The sequence below is a fragment of the Phalacrocorax aristotelis genome, chromosome 8, assembly GCF_949628215.1.
Source record: "Phalacrocorax aristotelis chromosome 8, bGulAri2.1, whole genome shotgun sequence".
In the NCBI taxonomy this organism is placed as follows: domain Eukaryota; kingdom Metazoa; phylum Chordata; class Aves; order Suliformes; family Phalacrocoracidae; genus Phalacrocorax; species Phalacrocorax aristotelis.
The window spans coordinates 24,745,250-24,759,755 of NC_134283.1; the positions used below are offsets into that span (position 1 = coordinate 24,745,250).

A 14,506-nucleotide genomic window follows, 5' to 3' on the forward strand; every position below is an offset into this window, starting at 1 on the left:
TATATGACTATAGAATGTCCCCCAGTAGTTTCCTGCAGGTACTGTGGGGAAATGCTGAATGTGAAGAGTCTTGTGATAAAATGCCCCTTTGCTTTATTTGCACAGATTTGCCCCAGAAAAGCTTGTTGTTCAAGGTTGGGTAACAGCTTTCTGGCTGCAATCCAGCAGGTGCCTGGGGCTCCGCGGGAAGGAGCAAATGCTTCTGAGTGCCTGGGCTGAATGCTGAGGACAATCCTGGGTTTTAGGTTCAATGCTGCCCCAAAGAAAAGGTTTATCCCAATTCCTACTCAGTGCAGCTGGCTGGGCTGCACATCTTCCTCAACCAAGCAGCAGCTCAGTCACCATGTTACAGTCTTGGGTGTCTGGTTTCAGCACTGGTCCACGCAAAGGAGTGTTACAATTGCAGACCAGCACTATTTTTTTCTTTTTTTTTTTTTCTGCTTTGTTTTTTTTTCTTTCTTTGTGTTTGAAGGTATGCTGAATACTGAGATACATCATTGTTCATAGCTGAGCCCTGACACCCTTTTTGTTCTAAGCGTCGTAGTCCATCCCCGACAATCTCAAGCAATACAGAGCCAAATGCAGCCTTCGGGTTTCATTCCTCTTCCCTTGCCCACCCTGGGGCCAGGGGCGGCGGGCGGCAGCCTGGCCCAGTGCCCATGGCCACAGCCACGGTGCTGAGCTGAGAGCCACGCTACAGTAAATACTGAGTTGGGGAGGGAGCGTGTGTATGCATGTGAGAAAGAGAAAGAAAGATTAAACTGATGCATTTCTTGAGAAAGGTGTAAGAATTTCACCAAAAAAGGGGCACATCTGCTTTCTTATTTATTAAAAAAAAAAAAGCTAAATTCTGTCTTTTTCTTCTTTTTTTTTTTTTAAGTAAAAGGACACTGCTAATAATTATTAGGGGCCAATTCTGCCTCCCTTCCTCATGCCGAGTAAATACTACTTAACTCTGCAATTTTCTACTTGCAGAGTAAGTTAAAGTAGCAGAATTGATCCCTCTGTGATCAAGAATCAAGTTTTTAGTCTGGGGTTTTTTTTTTATTTGGTAATGGTTTTTTATATTTCACTTAATTTCTTTCCCCAGTTCCGTTCCGTTGTGTCCTTATTTATGTAATATACTTTAACCTTAAAAGATGGCATGGATTCTTATGCCTTTCCTTTATTATTATTTTTATTATTTTTAAAAAGAGAGATTTATTTCTAGCGTGATTTAACTGTCTACCTTCTAAAATGAGAGAACGTTTTCTTGTATTTTTACATTGTCAGATTCTATAGTTTCATAGATAATTTAACCAAATCGCTCAATGTATTATCTATATCTATCTGGTGGGTATAAAAGTTCTATTTTAAATTGTGTAAATACTTCAGAACTGGCTTCTTTTTCCAGACTCCCCTGCCGTGGAGTTACTTGTTTACATCAGAAAGACTGTAGAATCTCTACGCTCATGTACTGTAAATAGTGAAGTGATCTGCCTATAAATAAATTATAACATATATACTATAAAGTGGAAAGAAAACAAAAAGAACACGTCTGTGCCACTAATACTTTAGCTTATTAGTGCAAACCTGCTCTGGGAGGAGGTGTTTTGCTTTGCAGAAGGTGCTTTCCTGAGTCTGGCTGGCTGGCAGCAGGATGCTGGGGGCACGGCTGAGGCCGGGGCGGGTGGAGAAGCCCCCCTCAGCTTGCCCGCACTGCTGCTGCACTGCTGCCAGGGATGCGGCTCCTGCGGGGGAATATCCCTGTATATTGCTATTTTAAGTGTGGCTTCTTCCGGTTTAGTTTGTGCAGGAAAAGCCTGGGCTCCATACTCTGGATTTTGGGAGTGGTGCTGCTGCCACAAGACCCATCACAGAAGAAAACCACAGGATGGGGGGGCTAAAAATGAAGTGGGGCCTACACATCAAATTTGCTTGAGTGCGAGTAAGAGCAAAGGGGTGGATTGCAAGAAGAAGTGTGGATGAGACTTCAGATGGTGATGCAGCAACCGTACGGCTCAGGACGGTACCTGGTTAGTCCCCCAGGTACCAGGCAAGCAGTCCCCCTGGGAGCCAGCCTGCTCTCCTAGAGGCACAGCTGAGGTGGCCGAACCACTGTTTCCCAGCACGGTGTGTCCTGCTCTCCTGGTCATCGTGGGAGACCAGGCTGTGCAAGGAATGGGATACAAAGCCCAGGCAGTTGGCTGCAGCATGGGGGCAGCTCCCACACAGCATCCAGCACACGGGAGCCTAGGGCCAGCCATCACCCCTGTGAGTGCTCTTCAGGTCAGAGATGTCGCACTTAATTTATCCAGAGCACGGCACAGTGATGCTGCCAGGCAGGAGGACCTCAGCAGCCCAAAAGGAGGAGGTCAGCAAGGTGCCGAGCTGTTCCGGCTTTGTTTTATTGCTAATTTGCACTGATACAGGCAGCTGCTCCAGACCCACCTGTCTCTGGTGCAGCACAGCCAGTGGGAGCCCAGCATGGGTCCCCCTGCCCAGCCACAGAGCCAGAACCAGCCTCCCACCCCAAACCAGCCCTGCATCCCTATGACTGCTGCACCCTGAGTAGAGAACTGATGGGAAGCCCATTTCCTTTCTGCTGTCCAAAAAAAATGGGCTTCAGGGCCACCAGGCAGGAATATTTTTCTAAGATATATCTGGGTGCACAGTGACACTGCCAGTGGCAGGACAGATTAAAACATTAAATTGCAAGGAGGAAAAGTGGGATGCAGCTGGGGCAGCTGGTGTCGGGGTGCCCTGGGTGGATGCAAGTGGGAGCAGTGGCACGGGAGTGGGGTCCCTGGCTGACAGGGCTCCAGGATGGAGCGGGGACATACAAAGGGAAGGTCCGCAGGGAGGGACAGACCTGCTGCTGAGGCTTGTCCTCCCAACGTGACCTGCACTGCCCGGCGTTGCATTCCCAGGCAGCTTCCTGGAAAATAAAGGACTGATACTATTTATCAAGCATTATCCTGCAAGCAGACCTAGAGACTGAAGGGAGCTGTTGGTGAATCATGACATTGGTTCAGCAGCAATTACTTCCAGCCATCTGGAAAAAAAACTCAATATGATGGTTTTCATTTTGGTATAACTTTGTGATGAAATGGATTCTTTTCGCACGGATAGGTACTGCTTTTGTAGGAGCTTATATGGCTGCTCTCCAGCAGCCGGAGGGAAGGGAGGCAGCATTATCTCCTGCTCTAGGCAGACCGTGCCCTGTGGGAGGGGAAAATAAGTCAATAACGGGCTTTTGTGAATAGGGACGGCTTTTGTTGCTGACCTTGGCTGGCTGGCACCTGGCAGGCAGTGTGGGCGACAGGTAGCACGGGCAGCACACGCAATGCAGGCAGCAGGCGCTGCGGGGGCAGCAGGGGCCGTGAGGGCAGTGTGGCAGTGCCCATATCTGCCTGGCTGAGCTGGGCTGGCTGAGACAACAGCTGCCCCGGGCTCCACCGGCTTGGTGGGACCCCCCCCAACCCATGGGCAAGGGCCCACAGAAAGGTGCGTGGAGGGACAGGGGAGGCATGGCCACAGCAAGGCAATGCCTGGAAATGCCACGCCGGGCTCATGCTCCCTACCGGTGTGAAACACCTGTCGCTTGGGATTTATTTCGCTGCTTGGCAAGCTGTTCTGGGCTGCCCTTTGGAGTTTCAGCTCCCAGCCATGCCCTGGGAAGTGGCATCTGACACCAAATCCTGCCCTGGGCTCTCCTAGGTGCAGGAGCTCCCTGCTCCCCAACACGGACCTCAGCTTCTGGGCCATTCAAGGTCCATCCAGGGGGCTCTAGAGGCCATGTTTAGAGTAATGTATGCATTTCCCCACTCTCAGAATTTATCAGTCCCAGCTTGTTGGCCAGGTCTGCCCAGGTGCCTTTGCAGGGAGGAACAGGAACAGGTTTGGTTTCTTTGCTCCCTGCCAGCTTGGGGACCTCTCTGCCTGCTGGTCCTGCTGCAATGCCCTTCCTGCCCACATGCCCACAAGGGACTCCCCCTGCTTTCCTTCCCACTTGCATCTCTCTCCCTAAAGCCCCTGCAGCTCCTCTCTCCTGTCTTTGCAGTGTGTCTTTAAATGCCAGTGGAGAGCTTTCTCTAGGTGCTGCTGGTTTTGGGGCATGCGATCTCTTTCCTCTTACTCTCCCCCTCAGTCCTTGGCTGGATATGTTTTAATTTTTCATATGCTGTCTCTGCATCCAAGTACCTTTTCAAACTCAGACTTGGATCCCTCGTGTTTCTCGGCAACCTCTGGTAGGTAAGAAGGCACCACCCTCTCCCCACCAGCTTTTCTACATCCCCAAAAATCCCACCACCCTGCTGACTCTGAGGGAGCATTACCAGCTCCTTATATCTGCAGGCTCTTGCTGCCTGTGGTGCACAGTGGGCCACATTCAGCATTGGGTTAATAGACCAGGGCAACACAGGAGCAAATCTGCCCTGGCAGCAGCTGCAATGGGCGAGGGGCTGGTGCGGGGCTCTGGGGAGGCAGCTGGCTCCACACAGCAGTGCCAGGCTGCTGCCTCTCTCCTTTTCTAAGCATATCTGCTGTCCTTTCAGCCTGGCATACACAAAGATCCCTCCTTGCTCCTGCAATCGCACTTTGATCACCACAAGCAGGCAGCTTCCCCAGGCAGAGGCTGAGCACCGAAGGAATAGCAGATGGCTGGAGAGAGCAGGGCAGCCCAAGTTTGCCAGGAGCTGCCCTCCGCCTGCCTGCCAGTCAACAGTCTGTGGAGCAGAAGGAAGGCACCTCCTCCCCACCTTAATAATGATGATTTTAAAGGAAAACTGTCCACACGGCAGTAGTGCACACAAGCACACGATGCCCTGGGCTCTGAGGAGCCCCTGAACCACCGAAGGCTGACTGCCCATGTAGAACCTGGTAGAGAAGGGAACAGAGAGGGGTTAGATTGCCCTGGAGCCTTGCACATGCTGTCTATCACCTGTATCTGCTCGTGCTGGTTTTGGATGACTCGGAGTCTTTGTTGCAGCAAAATTGCAGGTCCACAAAATAGCAGTGTCTTCCTGGAGAGAGGCAGGGGAAGGCTTTGGCTCACCACTGCTAAATGGGCAAACTCCTTGGTTCAAGCCCTGGCTTTCATCGCCACCACTATCTCCATTTGTCACTGCAAGCTACTGAAAGTCAGCTCCAGGCAGCAACTCAACAGTCCAAGGAGAAAAGACAACTCATGCACTCCCCGTGGGACGTGGGGCTCTCCCCAGCGCACTCAGGCAGTGGAAGAAGGGATGCTGCTCCGAGCATCCTCACTCCTGGGGTTTAGCTCACCTTCAGGTTTACTTCCAGGAAACAGAAGAGAAACAGGCTTGCTCTGTTGGGTTTTTGCAATCAAAGTGAACCAGCGCTGAAATACTGTCACATTTAAAAGTTATACTGAAAAATAAATGCATCTGGCCACTAGCTATTGCTCTTTCCACAGTGCTTCTGGTATAAGCTCTGTCCCTGATACTGAATTTACCCTCCCTTCAGTGCTGCCAGTGGGGGGAACCCCCACATCACTGTAGCTGTGAAGCCAAAGGGAAGAGTTAAAAAGCCTGTTTGGCTGTGGCCATGCACCATTTTGCCATGTGGCCTGCCTGAAAGTGGCCCAGGAGATACCAGCAGATTATTTAGAGTGGCCGTTAACTGCAGCTTCCAGCATCTACTGGCTATCCAAACTCCTGAAGGAAATTAAGAAAAATATTTTTTCTGCAATGAAAGGATTAAGAACTTTAATTAATAAAGGGTCAAGAAAGACTATTTTAGGCTAGGTGAATTGCAGGCAGCACGCACAGCAGCAAGGCTGCAGCTAGCTGCAGGAGCATGCAGCAGTGGAGCAGTATTTTGTCTCAGCCTGTGTGTGCAAGCAGGGCACAGTAAGTAACCCAGAGCAATCCACAAAATCCCCACAGGCTCCTGTGAGTAGCAAGCCGTCCTGCAGCCCTCATAGGCTCCAAGCAGATCAGACAGAGGGTTTTTCCCACGCAGCACCAGGTTTTGGGGCTCGCATGCATGCAGTAGCATGGCAGTCTGCCAGTGCCACATGCACTAAAGGGAGCACTTGCAAATGCAATTTCTGCCATGCTGGAGGAGGTGGGGAAGGGCAATGGAAAGCAGCAGTTTCATGTGCTTTGGGGGAACAGCAAAGCCAGGTGAGCACTGCATACAGTGTTAGTCATGTTCAAGATGACTGTGGAAAAGGGATTAGCAGAAGTGAAGTGTGAAGACACAAACGCCATGGAGGAGAGAAAAGTAATGATGAAGGAGACAGAGTGGTTAGGAATGAGAATAAGAAACATCACTTGGAAATTACAGCCAACATTTGAAACACCCCAATTTGGTGGGCTAAGGTCATGAGAAAGCATTAGGGAGCAGGTAATAGGCAGCAAGCTGAAAAAGAGCTTGTGTTCCGATTTGGAGGGAATAATTCTACCTACCCCCAGCAGGTGCATCATGTCAGGGAGGACTGAGAGGCCAATATCATCAGGAAGAGATTTGTATGATGAATTCTTGTAAAATAACTATTGCTCCTCTGGGCATTAAGCCAAGTACAGAGTCCTTGCCTGAACAGTGGCACAGGAGTCTCGCTTTGTTCAAGTAATACGTGTTTAACATGTCCTCAGGAACCCAGGAACAACCAGAGCAGTTCAATAATACCAGCCTTTGCAAACACCACAGGCAGCAAGGTCTCTGCCACAGGGGCTCACAGGGACCATTTTTTGCTAGCACACTTACTGACAGAGTGCTTTGTGCCAACAGATGCTCAGAATAATGAGACAGAGAGAACAGAGAACGGAGTAGCTTTTAAAACAGTAAAAATAAGTTGCCTCCATCCTCCCCTATCCCCCACTCCTGAAATGAAGGAGGCTTGTGTTCTCTCCCATTTCTAGGAGAAACTGAATTCTAAGACCTAACAACTCGAAAGAGGAAAGGAGGGAGCAGCCCTGAGCAGAGCTCTCTTACAGCTCCCAGAGGAGGGCTGCGCCTTAGTTCACCCACCCAGCTGAAGGGCAGCGAGGGAAACTTGCTTTTTTTTCTTCCAGCTTTCTTCTCTGCACTCAAGTATTGAGGGCAGGTGAGAACCTGAGCAGTGCTGGAGCAGGGAAGAGGACCAGTGGACACAGGGACAGGCTTTAAGGATGGAGGAACGCCAGATGTCACCTTAAGAAATACCTACAATAGGACTGGGATAAAGAAAAGTTACACAGGGTGCAGACAGAAGCCAACGGCTCCCTTTCAGGGCTGCTGCCCTCCCCGTTTAAGCAAGGGTAGGATATTTACCCTGCTCTCCTTGCAGCGGCCAAGGTCTCGACACCAGAGTTGCCGGTGTGCGCTTTGTCCTGTGATGGCCATGGCTTCTACCAGCATGGTGGATGAGAGGCAGGCAGCTGGGCAGAGGAGAGGGATGACCTTCCCTTGCAAGGGGGAGGAGGCAGCAGCTCCCTTCCTGCAGAGGAGTGAGAGGCGCCTCACCACTAGAACTTTCTGTTTCTCTTCCCAGCCGAGCTCTCCCTCTGGCACTCGGCCCCGTACAGCAGCTCAGGCGCCACCGCCAGCCTGGGTGCTGTGGCTGGTTTGGGGGAGGACCTGTCCCATCTGCGGGGGCAGTTACAGCAATGCTGCGCTGCTGAGTTGTGCTCGCAACTTCCGCAAGGAGTGCATCCAGGAGGTGCATGGCTGCCAGCACTGCCTGCAGGGCCCGTCAGCTGCCCGCTGTGCTATGACCCTGCAGACCCCACTATGGAGCTGCAGCCCAACATTCAGCTCCGCAGCATAGCACAGAAGGTTTTGGATGCTCCCACTCATCAAGAGGAGGAAAAGGGTGATGCGCAATGCAAAGAGAAGGGGGAAATTTCTCACCAGCAAGACGAGGTGATCCTGTGTGACTTCTGCCTTCAGGAGCCACAGCCAGCCGTGAAGACCTGCCTGAGCTGCGAGGCCTCCCTGTGCCAAGCCCACCTGAGCAAGCACAGCACAAAGAGCCCCCTGAAAGACCATGTCCTGATGGAGCCCTGTGATGCTTGGGTTTTGGCTGAGAGGAGATGGCCCCAGCACGGCAAACTGCTCGAGTGCTACTGCAAGACAGACTTAGTCTGCATCTGTGTGCTGTGCTGTGTCACCAGCTCCCACAAGGACCACCAGATCGTCACTTTGGAGGAGGCTTTTGGCCAAGCACAGGTAAGAGGCTGCCAGGACAGCAGCCTGGTCACAGATTGCACTAGGAAAACCATGGGGGTCTGTGGCATGGAGAGATGCCCTCAGCACAGGGAATGAAATATCTCCCAAGTTTCAGAACTGCAGATTGAGGGTGGGGCTAAATATGCATCTTGGGATACTGGGCTTTTATTTCTAGTTTTGCCCCAGATTCTCTCTGGGCTTGCCTCTTGGGATATAAAACATGATGCTTTAAACACTTTCTTCCCATCCTGAGGAGCCAAACTGGTGGGACCAAATGCCTGTGGCTATGCTTTCAGTCCTCGGTGCACTTTCAAGCCAGAAGATCAGCCTGAGCTGCATTTATGCAAAGGAAGTTGATGACAGAGTAACAGAAAAAAAGCTGTCAGCACAGGAAATAGTTTTATTTTTAATTTTATTTTTATTTTATAATTTATAATTTAATATTTAATATTTTATATTTTAATTTATATTATAAAATTTTTATTTTATTTTGTTTTATTTTATTTATTAATAGCTCTTGCACATGAAAAGTTTTCAGTTTCAAAATGTCTTTCCCATGCTTGTAATTGTGGTATTTGTTCAGGGATAAAATCTTCCAGTAAACCTTAATGTATTGATTTGTCCTGAGAGCATGAGGTGAACAAACTTTTTGCAGGTCTAGCTTAACCCATTTCCATCAAACTGCTGATCTCATGCACAATGTTGGTCCTATCCTGACATTTGCCTCCTGTTATTTTTATAGAGTGTTTTTCCTGAAACTCTGAAAACAGTGAAAGCACATGAAGATATGCTGAATCAAAGCATAGCAAACCTGCTGAAACAAGAGGAGGAACTAAAGGTTTGTTCCAGGGTCCCATATCACTTTGGGGATGGTTGCATGCTGGTAGCTATTGAGATAAGGTTTTCTTTTGCCCTTCCCCAGACAGTGGATTCCAAAGCTTTTTTTAGTTCCTGGGTGGTTTCTCAGATATTTTCTAGGTTTCTTCTTTGAGGGAGGATGCTGAACAACTTCTTATCACTCTGGGAAGTATATTCTTAGTTTCCAAAGGACCTTTGTTCTTGAAAGTTTCTGTTAAGTCCATGCCTCCTGATTGGTAGGTGGTGGTTGACTTTTTTTCCCCCCAACCTTATTCAATCTGGAGACTCTAAAATATTTACGGAAAAGATACACACCATGTTATAGTGATTTAATTCCTCTTTACAACAGGAAATCCCTTTAGGTTTGCCTGTGGTTCTAAGAAGTTGGTGGGAATAAGGTTAAAAGATTGACGCAAAGTGTCCGGTTTTTGCTCCCAGCATGCAAATACCTATCTAAAAGCTCTGAAAGAGCAGGGAATTTAATGCAGGTCTCCAAATCCTAGTTCATTCTGCTTAGGCAAAATTGGCACTTGCCTTCCTCCACCAGTAAAAGTGATGGGACTAGAAGTCCTGGCACTGGGCAAAGGAAATGTTCCCTTCTAGTCTGAAGACAAAACTGTACCTGTTGGCAGTGTCTGGTGTGGCAGCATAGCTGCCTTCAAACAGTGAAAGAAGCCTGGCGAAGGCAGAAGCAGAGAAACTTTTTTCCTCACCCATCCTTGAAAGGACAAAAGGCAATGTTTATGTAGAAAAATACAAGTGCAGAATAAGGAAATACATGCACAGTGGAAAGTCTTCAGCAATCATCACGCAAGAAGCACTACTTTTTCACCTTTTTCTGGTCAGGTGCCAGATGCTGGGGAAGGCCACTTATGTCACTTGGCCTTTCTGCTGTCAGTGGGACATCTTGGTTTATTGTCATATGGAGAGGCACTAAATTAGTAGTTACTTCTCTCAGCCCAGAAAAGACCAGGCTCTCTTCTGAATGAGAGTTAGTGTGGAAAATATAAGATTCATTCCCTAACAGCTTTGAAAGTGTTTTTTCAATAGGCTAAGGAGAGCCTGTGGAGGAATCAGCTGGAGAGCCTCTTCAGAGAGATGCATCTGCAGCTAGAGAACAAAAAAGCAGAGGTCCTGAAAGCTCTCAGTGACAACATGGAGCAACCGCTTTCTCAGATTCAGAGGCAGATACAAAAACACAAAGAGGAGAAGGATGCAGCCAGCTGTGATGTACAGGAGTTGGAATCTCTGAGAGATCAGAAAGACCTACTTCTTTTTACCAAGGTACCTAACAGCATCTCCCTTCCCAGAGGTACTCAGCTTTTGGGCTGGCCTCTGCCTGTGCTGTGCTAATTGTACTTTCAAAATGTCTTTTACAGGCTTTTGCAGCGATTCAAGCCAGGTAAGCTCTTCCCAAGGTGGTCTACTGTTGCACTACATGCTGCTTCAGGTGACTGATAGTCCAGCAGTGCAGGTCTGCTATCCCAGCCTGCATGCACTGCGGGCCCACGGCTCCCTGGGCTCACCCTGGCTGCCCCCGGCACATGCAGATTGTGCGCTCTGAGCCTGGCTTCGTCAGAGGCCTGGAGAAACTCCAAAATATTAACAGAGGTCATGTGTGATTCTTCATATACAACATGGCTTATTTTTCTGTACCCTCCACACCTGTTCTCGAGACCCATTCTGAGGGCAATTCCTGAATATTTAGGTCCCTGGGTGGGCATGCAAAGGATGGATGGGCGTCCTCCGGTTTGCATTGCCTTTTGCTTGTAAGAAGCAAATGTGGCAGAAGCTGAAACATGCAGTGAAGTCATGAGTCAACAAAGTTCATGACTTTTCTCCTCAGCCATTCTGACAGTGCCTGTCCAGTGCTGTTCCTCCAGCACAGCCCACTGCTGCATGCACACAGGCTCCTCAGCCTGGTCTTTCCCCAGCCCTGCATTTCAGGTGCAGCAGTAGCCCCTCAGCTGTGATAACGCAGCACTTCTTGTTCGCTATCCCAGCATCCCAGTGGCTGCCCCTGACACCTCCTTAGCTCCTGCTGCAGGATCTTGAGGACTGTAACCGCAAACATGCTGCTGGGGTCTGTCCTGGCAAAAGCTGGGGCTGAGGTGGCTGAGACAAGGTCCTTTGGGGACAGATATGGTCCATGGAGGGAACTTCATCCTAACGGTGTTGAAGAAATTTGGGGTTCTGGGAAAAGACCGGTCAGAGGGGGAGCCCCCAGTAAAGCTGCAGAGAGAGGGGAGGGCAGAAGCTGCTTTCTGTACCTCCCATCGAGGCTGGGTGTGGAGTCGGGGATGCAGCTGTTGGCTCAGGGATGGGCTTGGTGATGGTTTTCTGATGACTTGCTGCTCTTCTGTCATCTTTCTGCGTCTTTTAGGAAACACAAGACAGTTCCTGACAAAGATGGTCTAAAACTGCCAACACCACCCATTATTTCAGATGAATTAACAACAGACACTACTCTAAGGCTTTTCCAGCAATTCCTCTCAGACATGCCATCCTTATTTAAAGCACCATCTGGTAAGTGACCATTTCACTAAGTGACAAGCCAGATAGAGAAGCTAACAAAACATATTTAAGAAAGGACTGTAATAAGACAGCAAGTACCTCTAGAAGAACTGATTACTAAGGTTGTGTTTTATTATTTTCACATATGTGTACATAAAAGGGTGCTTGTCCTGGGCTTCAGCATTTTGGGACATTCCCTGAATACACCCTGTCAAAATGGGCTCTGGGTAAAGAGGTGTGGATGTCCTAGGAGTTTTCTGGGAGGATTAAGATAAGAGAATAGCAACCCCTTTTCTGTTTGTAGCATCATTTTGATCCAAAGCACGGGGAAAGCTGAGAACTCATCATAGCAGTGGCAGGTAGAGTTTGTCTTACCATGTAAATAATTCTACTCTTTTGCAATGTTTTGTAAGATCAGCCTACAGACCTGGTGCTGTGCACAGTGGGATGCTTGTCCAACTGAATTGAAAAAATTAGGGCTCCTTTGTTATTGCTCTTTGATGGTGCTTGAGCCCTTGCTGACAGTGAGCCTAGGGTCCAGGCCGAGAGACAGCTGGGCTGGGAAGGCTCTGTCCCGAGCGTGTGCAAGCGTGCAACGTGCACGCCGAATTGGCCGCCATCGTCCAGCCTTGGGTACACTAAGAAACACACTGTGCTCAGGGCCACTCCTGAGCTCAGTCTCTACCATCCCTGTAAGCATAGTCCAGAACTATTCTGGCTAGAAAGCCTCAGATCCAGGTCTTCCTAATTGTCTATGCCATCTGAGCAATTTTTGTTAGTTGCCCAAGTCACTGCTACTGTTTCAGTTTCCTAAAGGAGTTAACTTCCAGAGCAGAAAATGCCACAGTATTGGAATGGATTACCTGCAAGAGAAGGTTTGAATAAAAACATTCTGCAAATTCCTGAGTGTAGAATTAACTTTTTGTGACTGGTCATGCTAGGAAGTTTTGAGAGTTCTAGAAAATAACTTCAAACAATCCTAAGCAAATAAACTTTTATAAAATGGCTGTGCTACTGTTTACACATTTCTTGTACGTGGAAGTTAATGTGAGGAGTTTTTAAAAATGCCTAATGAAGCTCTGCAGGACAATGATGAAAAACTAAAATCTAAGAGTTGCTGTAGTTGGAAACAAAAAAAACGACACTTTAAAATTATGAAGGAGCAGCATTTCTTGAAATCTGATATCAATCCCCTTTAGAATTACATAGGAGCAGCTAAGAGAGGTGCAGAAGGTGTTTCAGTTAACATATGCTTTTAATGACTTGGGTGGGTTGGACTTGGATAGGGAAATCCAGCTTTCAGCAATGGGGATGTATGCAAATCTGCACAATTATCTGTTAACCATAATGTGTTTTTTTCTTTCTATAGTTCATGAACATCTCACTCCTTCAGTAGTTCCACCCTCACTCAAACCTTTCCAATTTGGGAGTAAACAATGCACACCGTGCCCTCCCATACATGTAGAGCACCCAAACCTTCTTGGAGGGCTGTCATCTTTGGGAGGCAGACACAAGAGAAACAAGGTGCTGGAAGCTCGGAATCATTCATCCCAAATTTGAGCGCTACCTGCAAATGCTTCGTGATTACCTCTGTGTGTTCCTAGCTCAAACAATGATCACAACCAAGGAATTTTCTACAGCCTTCAGCATGGTCAGGGTGGAGCTAGACTGCGGAAGAAATACACTGTCATTTTATAATGCGGCTGTCAAGGATGGAGGTTGTGCTGAGAGCCTCAGGCTTATAGAGACTGTAAGAATTCCCTCAAACTATCCTGCCCATGCTACCTTCCGTGTGCCTCACAGCTCTTTGAAGCTCTTGTAGTGATGTGAGGACAAGGTGCTGTTTTGTATTTCCAGGCCTAGGTATCGTTACTCCTGCTGCATGGAGGCTGTGCTAAGCTAGCATATTAGAAATTGGATGTTGGGCTGCTGTGATGGCTCATCTGTGTGAGGGCACGGCCTCTGTGGGGTATATCACAGCACACTGCCGCTTACTGCAAGAACTCCAATCTTATTTGTTCTGTTAATCACAATGTAAATACCGATAAATTGTGCTTTTTTGTTCAGCTCTATCAAATGCTTTGTTGACTGTATGTTATTAAAGTAATTTAGTTTGCAAAACTCAACGGCAATTTAGTTTATAAAAAAGGTGACAGCACATTAACTGCTATAGAACTAAGCAGCAGCAATGCTAGCGTTTACTCTAATGCATCAGCTTTTACCTCTGCACTCCTCTGCCCATCCTGCACAACCTAAGCCATCCATTGCAGAAGTAAATCTAGCCTGGGAGGTGAGTCGAGACTAGCCAGCAAGACACCTGGTTTCCCTTGCTCTCTGCTGCTGTCCTCCACTGTGAGCTCTCTGATGGATCACTTACCTACTTCTTGCCTCAATTTTAATTTTCTTCTCACCTATGCAAAAATCTCATAGCAAAGGTAGTAACAAAGAGGAAAACTCCTGTGCCTTTAGTCTGTGCCATATGGGGCCTGGATTAGTTCGTTCTTATGATTGTCCAAACCCCTTGGAGAGGAGGAGATGATATTCCTGCCTGCTGCCTGTGGTTCTGCAGCCTTCAGACAGAGCTGCATGAAGAGGTCCAGGCAGGAGGTCTCTGCCCCAGCAGGGACAGTGAAGGACCTTGAGGGACACTGCAGTTTTGCATACGCTAAAAGAAATTCTTGTTCAGTCCTAGAAGAAAGTGGCTGTGTTTTGTCTTTTGCATTTCATACGCCAAAATGATACAGAAAACCATGCGGGTTGAGTTGGGTCTCCCAAATGTACCTGCAGTGGCTGCTGCTCTGCCTGGTCTCAGGTGGTACAGGGACAAAGTGAGGTAAGCAAGGCTCGTGACACAGTACAGGGATATTCCTACCCTAGAGTGCCTTTCTAGGAGCCTTTACCAGCCTCCATTTCCCTGTCAGCTGGCTGCAGGTCAGAGACCAGCCTCAACAAGTCCCAGTAAAACTTTCCCCTGGGTTCT

At 48.3% G+C, this 14,506-nt stretch overlaps 1 protein-coding gene across 1 annotated transcript; it reads left to right on the forward strand.

Annotated features, from left to right (window-relative positions):
• Positions 1 to 7,306: 7,306 nt before the first annotated feature.
• On the forward strand, positions 7,307 to 13,652 carry LOC142061246 (E3 ubiquitin-protein ligase TRIM47-like). The gene is given in 7 exon segments (XM_075102052.1): positions 7,307 to 7,673; positions 7,676 to 8,154; positions 8,897 to 8,992; positions 10,063 to 10,296; positions 10,392 to 10,414; positions 11,396 to 11,538; positions 12,896 to 13,652. Coding segments are annotated over 7 exon segments (1,518 nt in total). The 5' UTR covers positions 7,307 to 7,321; the 3' UTR covers positions 13,087 to 13,652.
• The last annotated feature ends 854 nt before the right edge of the window (positions 13,653 to 14,506 follow it).